General features: G+C 35.2%; 1 protein-coding gene across 1 annotated transcript in view; it reads right to left on the minus strand.

Moving 5' to 3' along the window:
- Positions 1–1,220: 1,220 nt before the first annotated feature.
- LOC129221614 (tyrosine aminotransferase-like) overlaps positions 1,221–16,039 on the minus strand; it is a 64,672-nt gene continuing 49,853 nt past the window's right edge. Inside the window, exons 7-12 of the mRNA XM_054856136.1 lie at positions 15,411–15,493; positions 12,955–13,024; positions 11,059–11,187; positions 8,073–8,156; positions 7,818–7,916; positions 1,221–2,933 (exon numbers count right to left, since the gene is read on the minus strand). Of these exons, the coding sequence (XP_054712111.1) occupies positions 2,760–2,933; positions 7,818–7,916; positions 8,073–8,156; positions 11,059–11,187; positions 12,955–13,024; positions 15,411–15,493 (639 nt within the window). The 3' untranslated portion in view covers positions 1,221–2,759. The remainder of the gene's footprint in view (positions 2,934–7,817; positions 7,917–8,072; positions 8,157–11,058; positions 11,188–12,954; positions 13,025–15,410; positions 15,494–16,039) is intronic.

Genomic DNA, 16,039 nt, shown 5'->3' on the forward strand with positions numbered 1-16,039 from the left:
TCAATAGTTTTTTCGTAACAAGTATACTGATGACGCAGACTAAAATATTTTATTGAGTTCTACCGGTAGAATTTTCGGAAAGGGAGAGAGGGGGGAATCCACGTGGCGCCTCGTTGGAAGAGTATTTCTGTGTTTTAGTGCAGATAGGAAGAAATAACTGAAATGGAATTTGGTTTCCGTATTGCCTTTTTCCTCTCGCTCATTTCTACCGCAAAAAGAATTTTAATTTGTGGATGGTGAATTTTTATGCAGTTAGTAAATTAACTTGTAAATCGATTGAATTTGTGTTTGTACTATATGCCTATTAATTAAACTCTGCGTTTCCTTGATGTGTTATGATAACTAAACATCAAAGTAGACTCAACGACTTATTCTGCGATAACGCGTGTTAAATAATACTTTGCGGCGCTCGTACGCCGAAGCTATTTATTTTACGAAAGAATTGTTGTGACATAAATTGTAGGAAATTTTCTCTAGTTTAATTTTGTAAATTATGTTTTTATGGTAAAATAAGTCAGAACGGAGATATCATCAAAATACCGCTTTTAGACGCCATTTTTTCAATATGGCGGAGCGAGCGGCAAAGATACGAGGTGGCAAAGTGGAAATTCGAAAAGAGCACATCAAAATCTATAAAATTATCAATTTTCAAAACTCCCGGAAAACTTTCCAGGTAACCCCTTTTTTTTCGACCAAATGACTGGACTAAATTCAGATTGCTAAAATATTCATCCAAATTATTAATTCGGAAATATTCATCATTAAATATTCTTGCACTTACAAGAATATTTTAATCTATTATTATTCTCTAAATAATAATTTAAACGCTGTATTTCCCTTCACTTGATGTGTCCCAAATGGTATGGTGGTCAGCAAAGCCTGCTCACACGAAGATCCTGAGATTGAACCTGCTGCTCGCCAGTTGCATTTTTTGACTCTCGTTCATTCTCCCATAAAATGTTATCGTAAGCTTTACCGTAAAATAGGACTTTACGATAACAGTTACTGGCAACATGGATGCCAGTAACTTTTACCGTACAATTTCAGGATTTTCTTTACAGTGTAGATAAAGAGATTCCTTGAAACTCCGAAACACGTGTCGGCAATCAGTAGCTATTTTGTGCTGTATAGCGTTATGTTTCCTAATGTTATAATGTTACTAAAAATGTCTGGTATAAATTAGTAGAAGCGTTAAAAAAAAACCATACATAATACAACTTTCACAAGTTAATTTATTCTTATACTATCTCTACAGCATTCATTCCAAATCTTGTTTGATCTAATTTGCAAGGGTCAAAATAAACATAGTCAAACGAATTCGCTATACTTTTCAGAAATGAATACACCGAGATCCGTTAACCAAATACTTGAACATCATAAGATTAATTGTGTAAACATGTCGTCTCTTTCCATTGTGTTTGAAGTTGCAAATGTTGCTTTCTCGCTCACAGCATACTAGATCTTTCAAGCTACTTACATTCTCATCAAAACTGCACACCTAAGAAAATCGAACATTTTTCGGAACAGCAAAACAGAAAGTGACCGGTGATCGTTTCTTGAACTATTAATCAGTTTCGGATACGAGAAGACCCTTGAGCTAATGCATTTGTGATTGGTTGTTTCACTAAGCAACAATGATGACGTCATACCAAGCGCGGATACAGAAGGGAGGGGTCATGAGGGGGAGGTCCGCTTAAGCTACCAAAGTTTGCCTAAAGCTGCGTTTTTGAGACTTACATTTTGAAAAAATGTCCCAGACTCCCCCTTTTACATCCAATGTACCGACAGAACTATCATCACATCCAGAGACTGCAATTTAGGCCTTGTTGTGGACTCATCAGTCTGGAGTAGTGAGTAACTGAGCTGGGGAAGATGTCATCTCCTCCTTAATTCGCTCATCTCCTATTTTACTTGAATATTTCACTTATTATGCCCTTTCCCGAAAATGATCACCTTCAAAATCAGGAGCAGCGTCATACAAACTGATTATCATGCTTATATAAGCCATCAACTCCAATTAGTCCTAGTATAAGAATCATATACGGAATCGAAGCTTAAATGATAAGCAATGTTTATTGATTTAAAAAAAAAATTGTAGATCGTTTATGAAATTCTAGCATCTAGATCAATTATGAACTAAAAATTTATAAATAGTCTACAAGAATTTAACTTGTCCCCTTATAGATCTCCCGTGATAGAAAAAGGATGTGAATACTATAATTTGAATAAATACCTAAGTTGGTAATATTTGCTTCTGGCTAAATTCATTTCGTTTATCCTTCGAAAAGGAGTTTTTTTTTTCTAGCTATCCCAACACAATAGCATGACTCCTGTGTTCTTGCTTGCAAAATTTAAAGTCCAGCATAAATAAAGACAAAATTCAGCCAGAGTGAATTTTGTTTGACCGATTTAGCAAATCGAGATTGCTTGTATGCCAGGAAATTTGGCGCTCTTTAAAACTTCAATTAGCAACTAACTTGCACATTTTTATCACTTCTCGTTGAGGTCGTTAAAAAAGAATAAAATTTTCATAAAATAACTTCCTGCCGTATACATTTAAATAGCAAACTAAAAGTTGTGACTGAGCTGTTTAAATGTATAAAATGGTAACACAAGTGATGTTCAGCAAAGCAACCAATCACAGACGCCTCAACTCATTCCGAGTTCTTGTCAATATGAGGAAAGGATATACGCGTGTTGACCGCGACCGACATCTTCATAGCTTCAATTAAATCCATGTTTCGTGAGTCCTGCGTGTATTATACTTGTAGGGGCATCTGTGTTCGAAGAATCATTTCCGTGTTCGAAGTTGAAATCTTGGTGTTGAGAGTATAGTGCTTGGTGCAAAATTCTTTGATACGCTCGCAAGCTTCTGCCATCAGCTCATCGGGAACCGTCAGGACGATGCGGAAATAGTTCGGAAAATCAAAAGCCTGAAAAGTAAGTAAAACTTTTGTCAACGTGATAAAAATGAATCGCAACATAAACTGAAACTATGAAGGATAGATTGCATTAAATATGGGAAACTTCAAAAACATTAGGTTTTTACAGCAACAAAAATTACAAAATGTCTACAAATCGCAGCTTGAAAAGAATAGTGACACAACTCAAAAAAGCAGTTTTTTTAGGAAATATATTTTTTTTAATTGCTGCGATTTGTGATTTATTGTTTCATTCATAACAATTCCAAATTATTGTAATGCCCCTTAAAAATGGTTAATTATTTCACGTAGTTTTTGTGCTAGCCTTTAAGGTTTTCTAGAAGTTTTAATCAAGTTTAGGTCAAATTAGGTTTTAATCGAAATTGTCCGTCTACCGACAACTTTGCTATCTACGACTTGTGTCTTTAATCCGTATAAAATCCGTATGAATTTTTTTATACTATTTTCAGATCAAAATCTCATTTTCGGTATTTTTTTGAGTTCACTATTCTTTTCAAGTGACGAAATATAGAAATAATTTTTTTTTTTTTTTGTACTTAGGGGTCATTCACTAAATACGTAAGGATGATTTGGGCAATTTTGGCTCTCCTCTGATATTCCCCCCTCTTGGCGAGATTTTAATTTTTCGCTCGATACGAAAATCGCCAATAAGGCGATAACTTGGCAACCCTGGTTTTGCAACTTGAACGCTGGAAAGTAGTTTCTCGAAGTCTGTCTTTTTGCACGTGTCTGTGTGGTAGGAGGTAGGTGCTCATATGTTCCGCTCTTAGGGAGATTTTAAGTTGAATACTCTAAAATAAAGTTTCAATTCAAACTTTATTTTAGAGTATTCTTTTTCTTGTTGTTTTTTAATGTTAATTTAGTTGAATTTTCTATTTTAATTATGAGTTCGGTTTGTGATGTTGTCCAAATGTATCAATTGAAATTTTTGAATGAATCTTCTTTTTCTTTTTCGTCAGGTCGTCCAACGTTTGGACGTACCGGAGTCCTAAATAGATTTTTTATATTTAAACTAATTGAAAATAAAGAGGTTTTTTTAGAATTTTTAAGGGAAATTGGTTTACTTAAGAATGAAATGTTATGTTCTAGATGTAATTCTGTTATGAAAATTAAAAAAACTAAAAAATGTTCAGATGGGTTAATTTTTTTTTTGTAGAAAGGTTATTGGGGGTGTTGTTTGTGGAAAAGAAGCAACGATCAGGAGTGGGTCATGGTTTAGTTCTAGCAAGTTGAAAATAGAGGAGATTTTTTTGATAACATATGAGATTTTAATTGGGACCAAAACTGCTGATATTGAAAGTCAATATTTTTTTTCATCACAAACTTTAGCCGATTGGCGAAATTATATTAATGAAGAAATATTAAATTACATTGAATTAAAATCCGAACAAATAGGGGGGTTTGGGAAAGTTATTGAAGTTGATGAATCTAAATTTGGGAAAAGAAAATATAATCGGGGACATGCAGTTGAGGGACAATGGGTTTTTGGGGGGGTTGAACGGGGTTCGGGGAAAACTTTTTTGGTTGCTGTTGGGGATAGGGGTAGGGAAAACTCTATTTTTGGCAATTAAGCAGTGGATACTACCAGGCACGACGGTGCACTCCGATTGTTGGAGGGCATATGATACATTGGGGGAGGAGGGGTATGAGCATTTAACAGTCAACCATAAACTTAATTTTGTAGATCCAGAAACTAAATGTCACACTAACACAATTGAATCCACATGGAGACACGTTAAAAGTACTCTACCAACATATAATAGATTAGGGGATTTTAAATTTTATTTAGCTTATTATTTATACAAAAAAAATTGTGAATACAAAAATGAGGATATGTTTGTAAAGTTTTTGGAAATAATTCGCGAAATTAATTGGGTGGAGTACAAAATACAAGTAAAATAAGGTTGTTTTTTTTGGAATTTTTTTTTGTCAAAACAAACATAATTTAAATATTTTTGTAAAGTAATGATAATAAAAAATGGGATAATTTCCCTAAGAGCGGAACATATGTGCACTGCCTCACGTGAGGAAGTAAAAGAAAAGTAAAAAAGGTAAGTGAACATATTTTGAATTATTGTGTTTTTAGTGTGTTTCTGGTAGTTTGTATTTTGGTCTGGTTGGCATTTTTGTAGCACAAAAATGGTGTTAATTTCACATAAAATCTGTGACTTTATTGTATACTGAACGGAGGAGATCTGTGACTTATATCCGACTGTGATGTATATTAAAAGTCGGAGGGATAACGGACCGAGCGGCAGCGAGGTCCTGGCGAGCCCGAGGTCTCATAGTACTTTCGTAATGAGACCGAGGCAGGGCCGGCGAGCCGAGGTCTCATTACGAAAGTACTATGAGACCGAGGGCTCGTATCCCGGAGAAAACAACGGAAAAAAATTAATGCATTAATTTCATTAAATAATTAATGACATAATTTGAATTTTTCCTGTTGGCGCTAAAAAAGCATCGCTAAGAACGATGTATGACATATGACGTCATACATAGTTTTCTTGGCGACGCTTTTTTGGCGCCAACAGGAAAAAGTCGCCAAGAGGGGGGTATATCAGATTTGTTCCGCAATTTTTGCCCCCCCCCCTCCCCCCTACTTTATGAAAGGGTACGTAAGATTTTTTTCAAACCCCTCTCCCCTATTCTTAAGTAAGATTCCATTTCGTTTTTCAAAACAATAAAAAGTTCTTAGAAAAGGATCAGTTACACTTAAACTCCCAGTTTGAGGTAAATCAGCAAATTTTCGTCAAGGGTGCTATACTAAAAAAATATTTTTATTTTTCAACTGATGAGTTATAATATTTTATTTCAGTCAACTACATATTACCATTGCATTAGATAAATATCCAGTCTTTGGAATGCTATTTTATCAGCAGTTAAAAGTAAGTTTTTAAATAATCTTAAACATAAATCAGTTAAACAATCTGCAAACCAATAACAGTTTTAAAATAATGATCGACTAGTTTTTAATTAATTTCAAAGAAAATCAATTAATTCTGTTAATAGAGATCAATTCAGATCACCTAAACTGAATGTTTTCTCGACTTTTTTTTTTTTTTTTTTTTGTCGCCTATGATGCGACATTAACAAAAAATAAAAACATGCCATACATGATTCGATTCTTAATTATATTTTACAGTATTCATTCTTTGTAAAGCACAACTCTTCCTAATACGTTTTTACCTCTTAGACGCAAATGAAATATAATCCCTGCTTCAACTCATTTGACAACGTGATTACTATTATAAAATATAGACTTGAAAAATGTTAAGTACGAATGGGTTTGACGCCCCACCCCCCTCCGCCAAAGTAAGAGCATATAGAGATTTCCCTAATCCCCCTTCCACCTCGGGACCTTTACGTAATTGATGAATGGATCCTTATGTAATGTATGATGGGTGTGTGTGGAATCGTGCTAACGCTCACCGTTCTTAGATTTTACCCATGTTTGCATCTGTTGAGTCTTTCTACATCTTAAGACTTTTTTGTGAGTGACCCGGTCACATACATTCAGGAACATTGAAAATAGCGCCCCAAGAAAAAAGAAGGTACAATCGCGAAATTTTGCATATAAGAAGAGTGACATCTAATAGACAAATGATCCAAGTTTGGTGCCAATGCGCATAACCGTTTACCCTACAGTGTTGGTGAAATCGGGAAAAAAGTGCTATAAAAACCAGTGCATAATTTAAGATTTATAAATGTTAAGATTACATCCAGATTGTCAGAGAACCTTAATGAGTGAAGGATGTCAGGTAGATGAGAAAGCGTTTCTCACGCAGTTAAGCGAGTTTGAGGGAGGTTTGATAATCAGCATGAAAATTGCAGGCTGGTCGACGAGCTGTGTTACTGCACATCTGAACCGTTCAGAGTGTTCCGTTAGAAACTTTTGGAGGCAGTAGACACGAGATAATACCAACATGCAAAAAACCGGATCTGGAGCGACCGGGAAGACCACGTGGAGAGAGGACGGAAGGATCGTCTGGCAAGCACTCGTGGATCCCACAGTAACTCATTTCACCATACCAGCAGACGTAGGGGTAGCAGTTGTTCTCCGAAGCATTTCTAAACGTCTTGCGAAAAGTAAATCTGCCGTCCAAGCGTCCTTTTAGTGTACGCCCTTTAACACCAAAACATGGTCACTCCGTCTGCAATGGTGCGATGCCAGAGCGATGTGGGATGTCACTGATTGGCAAAAGGGGGTGCTCAGTGATGAATCCCGATTCGTTTAGGGGTCAGATAGTATTCGCGCACGGATGTGGAGGTGCCCTGTAGAAAGCTACCACTCCACCAATTGTATCGCACGACACACTGCCCGCATAGCGGGCATAGGGGTCTGGGAGGGTATAGCCTATGACAACCGGTCCATTCTAGTTGTGGTACGTGGAACCTTGACAGGTCCCAAGTCACGTGACAGATTTTAATGCAAAGCATTGTGGGAAAAAATCAGGTTTCTCCAGTTTCACGCAAAACCATTCGTAGTTGTTGAGTCACATGACTTGGCGTCTTTGCCCCAACTTGCTAAGCCAATGATTGGACTTTCCCCCCATTTAATAATTCCTACTTCACCAAAGGCTACTTCACCTGAAAGCTACTTCACCATAGCAGACATCGAAGAATCATTTAGCCCCAAGATGGTGAACGTGTCGTTACTTTATTCTACCATTCAAGGCTTAAGTCAGCACTCCAGTGAGCATGCGCTGACATGGTAGAACTGAATCTGCTGGCAAACAAATCAATGCGCTGTCCGGGAAATGGGAGGATTGTGCATTGAGTCGACTTCTACCGGTCGAGTCGTTTCTGCCATCCATCAGGCCCCCTGAGCTACCCTCGAATTTCAATGGTTCGTAAGAAGTTTAAGTCGATGCTTACCGATCCTGGCAGGCAAAAGACTGATTGTTCCGACATCAGGCATTCGACGAAATCCAGATCGTGCTTGAAGGACGGGAAGAAAGTTTTTTGTATTCCTACCTGAAATTTAAAACACCATTATTCCATACTCTTATTTTGACTGAATGTACGAATAAAGGGAGCTATAACCTAACCAAAGCTGATAATTTAGAAGTAATAAAATTAATGCTTAAATATTTCAATCGTAATGAAATTGTAAAGATTTCATTTGCTCACCATCATGTACATAGCTCCTGATGGCATTATCGGACACAAACCTGGAACCTCTGCAAGTATAGAATAGGACAGCACGGCATTTCTCTGAAACAGAAATTATTTTTGACTGGGCACATCATCGTTTCAGCGTCAAACAGCAGTAACTACATAATCAAGAGACGTACAGAATTACTTTTGATTGTCTGTTTTGGCTAATACCTTTAAAACTAGTAAATGCATACGTGGATTAATGGATGTGGCTTTACTATCAATTTACTAGTTGAACCGCGCCAGGCTGCAAGCTCTCGCTGGTGAAATAAATACGTGCCTATCTTTCCCGAGCGAAAAGTGAAAGTTAATAAACTTTATTAGAGTAACTAAATACTCCTTAAAGGCAGAAATAAAAACCAAGAAATTGAAGTTTTATTCATTTGTTTCAAATAAATACACAACGCAAAATAAACACAATCTAATTACAAAGCTGCTTTAATTTCTTCTTGATGCAAACAATCCACATGATTTCATTAAGCACAAAGATTGACTGTTAGATTGAAAAGCTAAAATATTAAAAATATATCTACTAACTACGAAACAAGATGCACTTGAGAAACATTGTGCATTTGCTGCAAACATTTAGTAAAACAATAAAAGTTACAAGAGGAAGAAGAAACGTGTCCTCGCGGGAATCGAAATTCAATTTTCTTTAAAAAGTATGATTCGCTCCATATTTTTATCACTTGAATAACAAATATCGGACACACGTTTATATATATATATATATATATATATATATATATATATATATATATATATATATATATATATATATATATATATATATATATATATATATGAATCAAGAAAAGGAACCAATATTTTTTTTTTCCTTTTCTCCATGTTTTTTTTTTTTTTTTTTTTTTAATTCATTTAAATATACAAAATCCATATTCTCATCAATGGAAAATATACAAATATTGGTCGACTACGCTAAATTTAATTTTTTTATCTTTGGACAGTTTCAATTTCAATCCTTTTATCAAATTTTCATCCGTACCATTTTTGAAATACATCGGTCCGGACAATCCGAAGGACAATGTCCGATAGATATTGCCTTTCCGGCAAGGTGTTACACAAATACGCCTTGAAAATTCAATCGTCGAACACTCGAATACCGACGTATTTTAAAAATGCTATCGATGGAAATTCATAAAAAGATTGAAATTGAAACTGTACAACGGTGAAAATTTTAATTTTAGCGTAGTCGACGAATATTTGTATATTTTCTGTTGATGTGAATATGTTTTTTGCATATTTTAATGAATAACAAAAAAAAAAAAAAAATAGTGGAGAAAAGCACAAAAAATATTGGTTCCTTTTCTTAATTTTTATTATTTTTAATATAAATATATGTCCAATATTGGTTATTTAAGTGGTATAAAAATATGGAGTGAGTCATACCTTTTAAAGAAAACTGAATTTCAATTCCCACGAGGACACGTTTCTTCTTTCACTTTTAATTTCTTTTGTTTTTCTAAATGTTTGCAGCAAATTCACCATGCTTTTCAAGCGCATCTTGTTTCGTAGTTAGTAGATATAATATTTTTAATATTTGAGCTTTTCAATCTAACAGTTAATCTTTGTGCTTAGTTAAATCATGTGGATTGTTTGCATCAAGAGGAAATTAAAGCACCTTTGTAATTTGATTGTGTTTATTCTGTGTTGTATACTGTATTTGAAACATGAATAAAACTCTAATTTCTTGACTTTAATGTGTGGATTTAAGGAGTATTTGGTTACTGTAATCAAGTTGATTAACTTTCGCTTTTCGCTCGGGAAAGATATAAGTACGTGCACTCGCGTTAGTTTATCAGATCCTATCAAACTTTTTTTTTTTCTTTGTGTGTTTGCGACTTAAGCCACCAGTTTGTTGGCACTCTCTGCTTCAATGCACTGACATCTGCATCCAGCTCAGTTAATCACTATTTCAGACTGGTGAGTCCACAACAAAGACGAAACAGCAGTCCCTAGAAGTGGTAATCGGGCTGTCGGTATATTGAATATAGTTCTGCCCAGGCCCTGGTTCTGTCTTAGCCCTGGTTTAAGGGCGGTGACTATCTGTCTAATAACGACTAAGTTCTTATAGATCAGATTCCACTTTTTGGAAAGATAGACGCACAGAATTTGCACTTAGCGCTTGGCGGCTTGTCTACTATTTTTTTTTTTTTAATCTCGGGTGCAGTAATAAACTTTGTACATATTTGTTTGGAATTTTTTACATATAATGTAACTTTTAGTGTTGTTTAATGTTTTGTTTAATTTGGTTGCTGGATTATTTCAAATTTTAATGGAGCTTCAAACGTTTTAATGGTTTAATACGGTTACTTTTAGCACATCGTCAATTTTTAATGACTATTTTGCGAATTATTTAGTTAATATTTCAAACATTAATGGAGCTTTTGATGTTATTTAATGGCTTATTTTACTTAATTGACGCATTTGGGACACTATACTAGAGCAGTAAGTATACTGTTGAGCGCATTTGGGCTACAAAATAAGAAGTTCGTGTTACGTAGTATAAATAGATAAATAGCTGTGCAAAAATGATGTCGCAAATGCGTCAATTAAAAAAAAACTAATAGTTTTGTTAAAAGACAAAATAATGTATGACATTACCAAATAAGCAGTTTCTATTACATTTTGACGCAACATAGCAGCGAATTTTGGGGTCGTATGCAATTGTGGGATGTGGCCAGAGTAGGAATTTATTTTTTCAAAGAGACAGATCCAGTATATTGGGAGGTTGATTATTGACTTAAAACATCAGAAACTTCAAAAATTTCTTGTTAATGTGAAACATTAATCAATGTTTGATTTTTCACAACAGTAACAATTTCTACAACATTTTAGTGTATATGAAGCTCAATTTTCATAACAATAAATAGTTGATGTAAAACATCAACAACCATAGTTGCTGATGAGAGAAACATGAATAAGTATGATTAAGTACCTGGACTGTTTCGATGTTATTGTCAAAGAACGACTCAGGCGTGTCTTTCAATATATTTGGGAGAGCCCCTTGCACGATTGTGTTGCTGCCGATGATTCTTTGACTTAGCGCTTGGAGACCACGACGAACCTGAAAAATTTTAGTCATGCATAGTCTGATAATCTGAAACATATCGGGAGGCACGGCAGTGCCCCCACCAAGTCGAGCGCGAAGCAAACACTGCCGTACCATCCTTTACTGGAACCATTTCGCCGCATTTTCAGGCCCCTATTTGAGAACCTTCTGATGAGACCAGAACGCAGAAATTTTCGTCATCCAGTAAGCTATAATCACATACTTAAAATCCGAAATTTCAAGTCTGTAGGTCATTTAGTTCCGAAGTCAAGCGAAAGCAAAGTTTCGCATTTATGACACTCACTCACTCACTCACTCATGATCATCAAAATAGAACTAGTACTTCCCATAAACTCAGAGAGGTGAAATTTGGTACAGAGTTAGGGTTTAATGGCCACATAAAGGGAAACTATAAAAACTAGGCTAATCGAAGATCTGGAGTGACCCTGATTAGAAAACACAAGAGCCCAACCAAACTATTAGAGATCGACATACCGCCTTTACAAAAAATATTCAACTTGGTGGGCTACTTCATTTGATGTCAAAAATCGAGTCTGAAGTATCTAATGAAGAACCCTCAGCTGTATTAGAGATATGGTAATGCCCCCTTCTACTATTGGTGCATTAAAAAATCGACTGTCATTGCAAAAGTCCAACGTAGTGGGACACATTTTCTAATTTAATCTAGCCTAACTTTAATCTACTCGAACATTACACAAATTAAATGTTTCTACAAAAAGAAGTGAAATCCCACCAAAAACATTCTGTAAAAAACTAGCCAAGTCTCGATGGAGCTGCTTGTTTATCTCTAAAAAGTAATGAAATCTAGACAAAGTCATGACAAGTCAAAGGTTCCTTACTGCGATTTCTTTATTATTATAGTTAATGTTGTGTGACTTTTCCGTTAAAGGGTACACAAGGGTACAAAACCAGGTGCTCCATGACACCATTGCACCAATCTGTCGCCAGAACCGCTACCCGTTGCAGATGGAAAATTGCCACTTGGAAAATGTGTATAAACAAAATTGACTTGTATCCACTAACGTATAAAGAATATTTAACGGCCAAGTCACACAACATTAACTATAATAATAAAGAAATCGCAGTAAAGAACCTTAGAGTAGTCATGGCTTTGTCTAGATTTCATTACTTTTTAGAGATAAACAAGCAGCTCCATCGAGACTTGGCTAGTTTTTTACAGAATGTTTTTGGCGGTAGACTTTACGGATTACGTTTGACTTCTGCCAAAAAGAAAGCCTGATGTTTTTATAGATTAAGTGTGAATTTGTTACTTCTCTGGCGTCACTCCTCTGGCAATTTGAAAGCCGATAGTGTAGCCCCCTGAAGGAATATTTTCCCCAGGTGCCTATAAAACTCAAAAAGTTCAAACATAATCTGGCTTATATCTTTGCAATTACAAAAATAACGACAAGTAGTGAAATTGTGAATATTAAACTAAACAGAAAATTTTTCTTTGGGAACGCAAAAAATTAATTTACCGTATATTCACCCGTACAGTACTTCTTTTCGGAAATATGATGACTTAATGTAAATGTTATTAAACTACCATTTCTAAATTTATTTAATTAGAAGTGTTTGTCTTTTTTCAAACAAAAATGTTCAACAAAAGTGAAACATTCTATTTTTCTCAAATTTGCAGTTTTTGTACTCAGCCGAAGATATGATACGCATCCACTTTGCCACCGGAAGAGGAATATTGAATTAGAAATGTTCTACCTGTGGGTACGACAAAAGCAATGCAACAAAAATATTTCTTCTTACCTCTTTGGCAAAGATGCCTTGACGGTCGTGTATTAAGATCCATCCCATTCTCCATCCGGGGACTAAAAATCTGTTAGGAACACAACACAATGACGTCATAAATTGATAAGAAAAACCAAAGAAGCTAAAATACAATTATTTTAAACATTTTCAGGAAGTAATAAATGTTAGTCTGATAGCATACCACCAAAAATTAAAATTAGAGCAATCATTCAGGGCAATTTTGAGTAATGTCGATTAACTTTGCGCTACTTAAAAAATTTTTAGCATTTTCACTTTTTTTTTTAAACCAAAAGACCTAGTGTTGCACTCCCTTGGCAAATCTATAAAAATAAATGTTCTACTCTTTACCAGTGGGGTCGGTTCCGGAAGCGGGGGTTGGTCCGCCCGGATGTTACCCGTCTGCGGGGCACACCCAAAGTGGAATTGCAAGTTTTTGAAAGAAACTAAAATGCATTTTTAAGACTACAAATTTAAAAATTTGCGGTGCAAAACCCCGGACCCCCTTCTTTTCACCCCACATCATGGTACACACATGGGGCTCGAGGGTTTCTCCCCCGGAGAAAATTTTGAAAAATAAATATAAAATTCTGCATTTTGAAGCCGTATAATATGTAGTTGGAACTAAAATAATATCAAGACAGAAATAGGCAAGCAAAACTTTTTTAAAGTTATATGCTCTTTCGAAAATTAAGATAATACACAGTAAAAATTATTTATGACAGGAGAGAAAGAGCACGAGAAGAGAAAAGACAATTGTTATTTGCTCACATTGGCTTTCGGTGCAATCAGGGTTTTTAATCACCCCTCCAACAACCCACCGACAAATACAACAATGAATTAGATTGTAGATGATCAATAGTAAAAAATGCTTTAAAATAAATGGTGTATAGTTTTAGAAAATATGTAACAAGCGAGTAACATATTGCCCATTTGAGCAATTCATAATGTTATACACTGGATAAGAAATAAAATTGCAGTCCACTTTGCTTAAGATTTTCAAGGACTTATTTAATTATTTTCAAGGACTTGGGAACAACTAAAATTATTTACCGCACTTCATTTGTATTTTCCAGTTTCTGAAATTTTAGAACTTGATTGTACATTTTTACAGTCTAGGTCTAACTTTGTTTGAAAAGCTATTTTAAATTTAAAAGAAAAAAGAAACTATAGATTTCTTATGACAACAACTTCGCTTCAGTTGCAAGTGGGGCAGAAAATGAAAAGGAATAGAAGTAGTGTTTTTTTTCCCCCGTGCTGGAACAAATTAACAATATACAGAAGTAAGCTGAAAGAAAGCAATACTAAAAGAATTTCCAAAAATACTGCATTCGGCGTTATATAAATAGCAAGATATGAAACATTGTGAGTCACAAAAATTTGTAATTTGTTTCAGAAACGTGAGAACCGTAGTTTTTACATTTTTGGTGCAGGATGTAGCAAGGAGCTGAATTTGACATATATTGGCATTTCTTCTCCCTACCCCTCCAATTTGTGGTTTGTAGTAACTTTTCAAAATTTTCAAGCACACGAAAATAAAATTTATTTTTTCAAGTACTTTTTTTTACGAATCATGCTAATTTCTGGGAGTTGGAGGCCCCTAACCAAGCGGGGGCGCTAAGCTATAGCTTGCTTAGCTTGTACGTAAATCCAGGCCTGCTCCCGGCTAACAATAAAACCATTACATGAAATACACCGCCAGCTCAGTCAATTCCAGTCGAGGACTGCAGTTTCGTGCTTATTAGCACTCATCATCAGCCCGGCATGGGAGTGACTGAGCTGGAGGTGGAAAACCTCTTAAGGAAGCAATTGCTTCCTTAAGGAATTGACTGAGCTGGCGGTGTATTTCATGTACTTCTGCCTTAGACACTGGATATAGGGCGGTAACTTACCGAACAATAAAACCATTAGACTACTTGAAAATCGCCCGTCATAGTATGACGGGTGAAAATTGCTTCTACATTTGAACGAAGAATTACCTGTTTGGTGGTATTTTGATAGTTTAAATTTTAACCCTAACTCCAGTAGGTTAAGCCTTATGCCCAGTAGATGGCGTTCATTGTTGGACCAATTTTTTTGTTTCTTCATTCTCTTAAAATGAGTCTTACCAGTAAAACAGTTAAGTAACCGGATCTAGTTGAGCCTTGTCAAAATAAAACATTTCCCTGCATGTGAAATTTTGCTAAAAAAGTACTATCAAATTTTAAATAACTTACTGAATTTTTGGTGCTTTAACAATGAAATAATGCTGTCACGCATGCTATGGCGCAAGTTTCATTGTTGATGACGTCAACGTGTTTACTCGATCAGCGAAGAGGCTATTATATATATGAGGACGAGTGGTGCAATTAATGTAGAGGAATTGTAGCTCAAAATCGCCCTGAATGACTGTACCCAAGTTTTAGAAACTTTTTTTAAAAGTCTTTAGCAGTAATAAGTTGAAGAGATTAACTTACTTTTTTGTTAACCCTCCACAAGAAAGGATGGGCACTTGGGTTGATAAAGTAGCTATGGGATGAAATGTCTCCCCCTTGAATACCTGAGGAGAATAGAACACTTTTGATGAAACAGAATTTCCTTTTACCGGTGAATTATAAACTGATTTACACTTTTTCATAACTCTAAGAATGCTTGAAAATGAGTGAATGTCTCATAAGCTTAAAACCAAATAATTAATAATTTCTTTTGAATTTATCTAAGGAACCTAAAGAAAGTTGCAAAAAAAGGTCTACACAGTAGACCCTCGTTTTACGCGGGGGCTAAGTTTCATGGAAATGCCGTGTAAATCGAAACCACGTAAATTGAGATCTAATGCTAGTGTTAAAATAGGGGTTTGGTTCCGTAGATAACAAAATACTTCATTCTAGTAATAACTAATTGTATAATAAGTTTAATGTGTACTTATATCGACTTTTATGCACAACATGTATAAAGAAAACATAAATTAATTTCGTGCCCTGTTTATAAAGAGGAGCTAACTGTGATAGTCTTTTGGCAGTCATTAAGAATTTTTTTCTGTAATTTTTTTGCAGAGCATTAACGCATCCATGATCACTTGCATCATTTCCATAATAGAATCTTCCTT

This window comes from Uloborus diversus, chromosome 4, assembly GCF_026930045.1.
Source record: "Uloborus diversus isolate 005 chromosome 4, Udiv.v.3.1, whole genome shotgun sequence".
NCBI classification, from domain to species: domain Eukaryota; kingdom Metazoa; phylum Arthropoda; class Arachnida; order Araneae; family Uloboridae; genus Uloborus; species Uloborus diversus.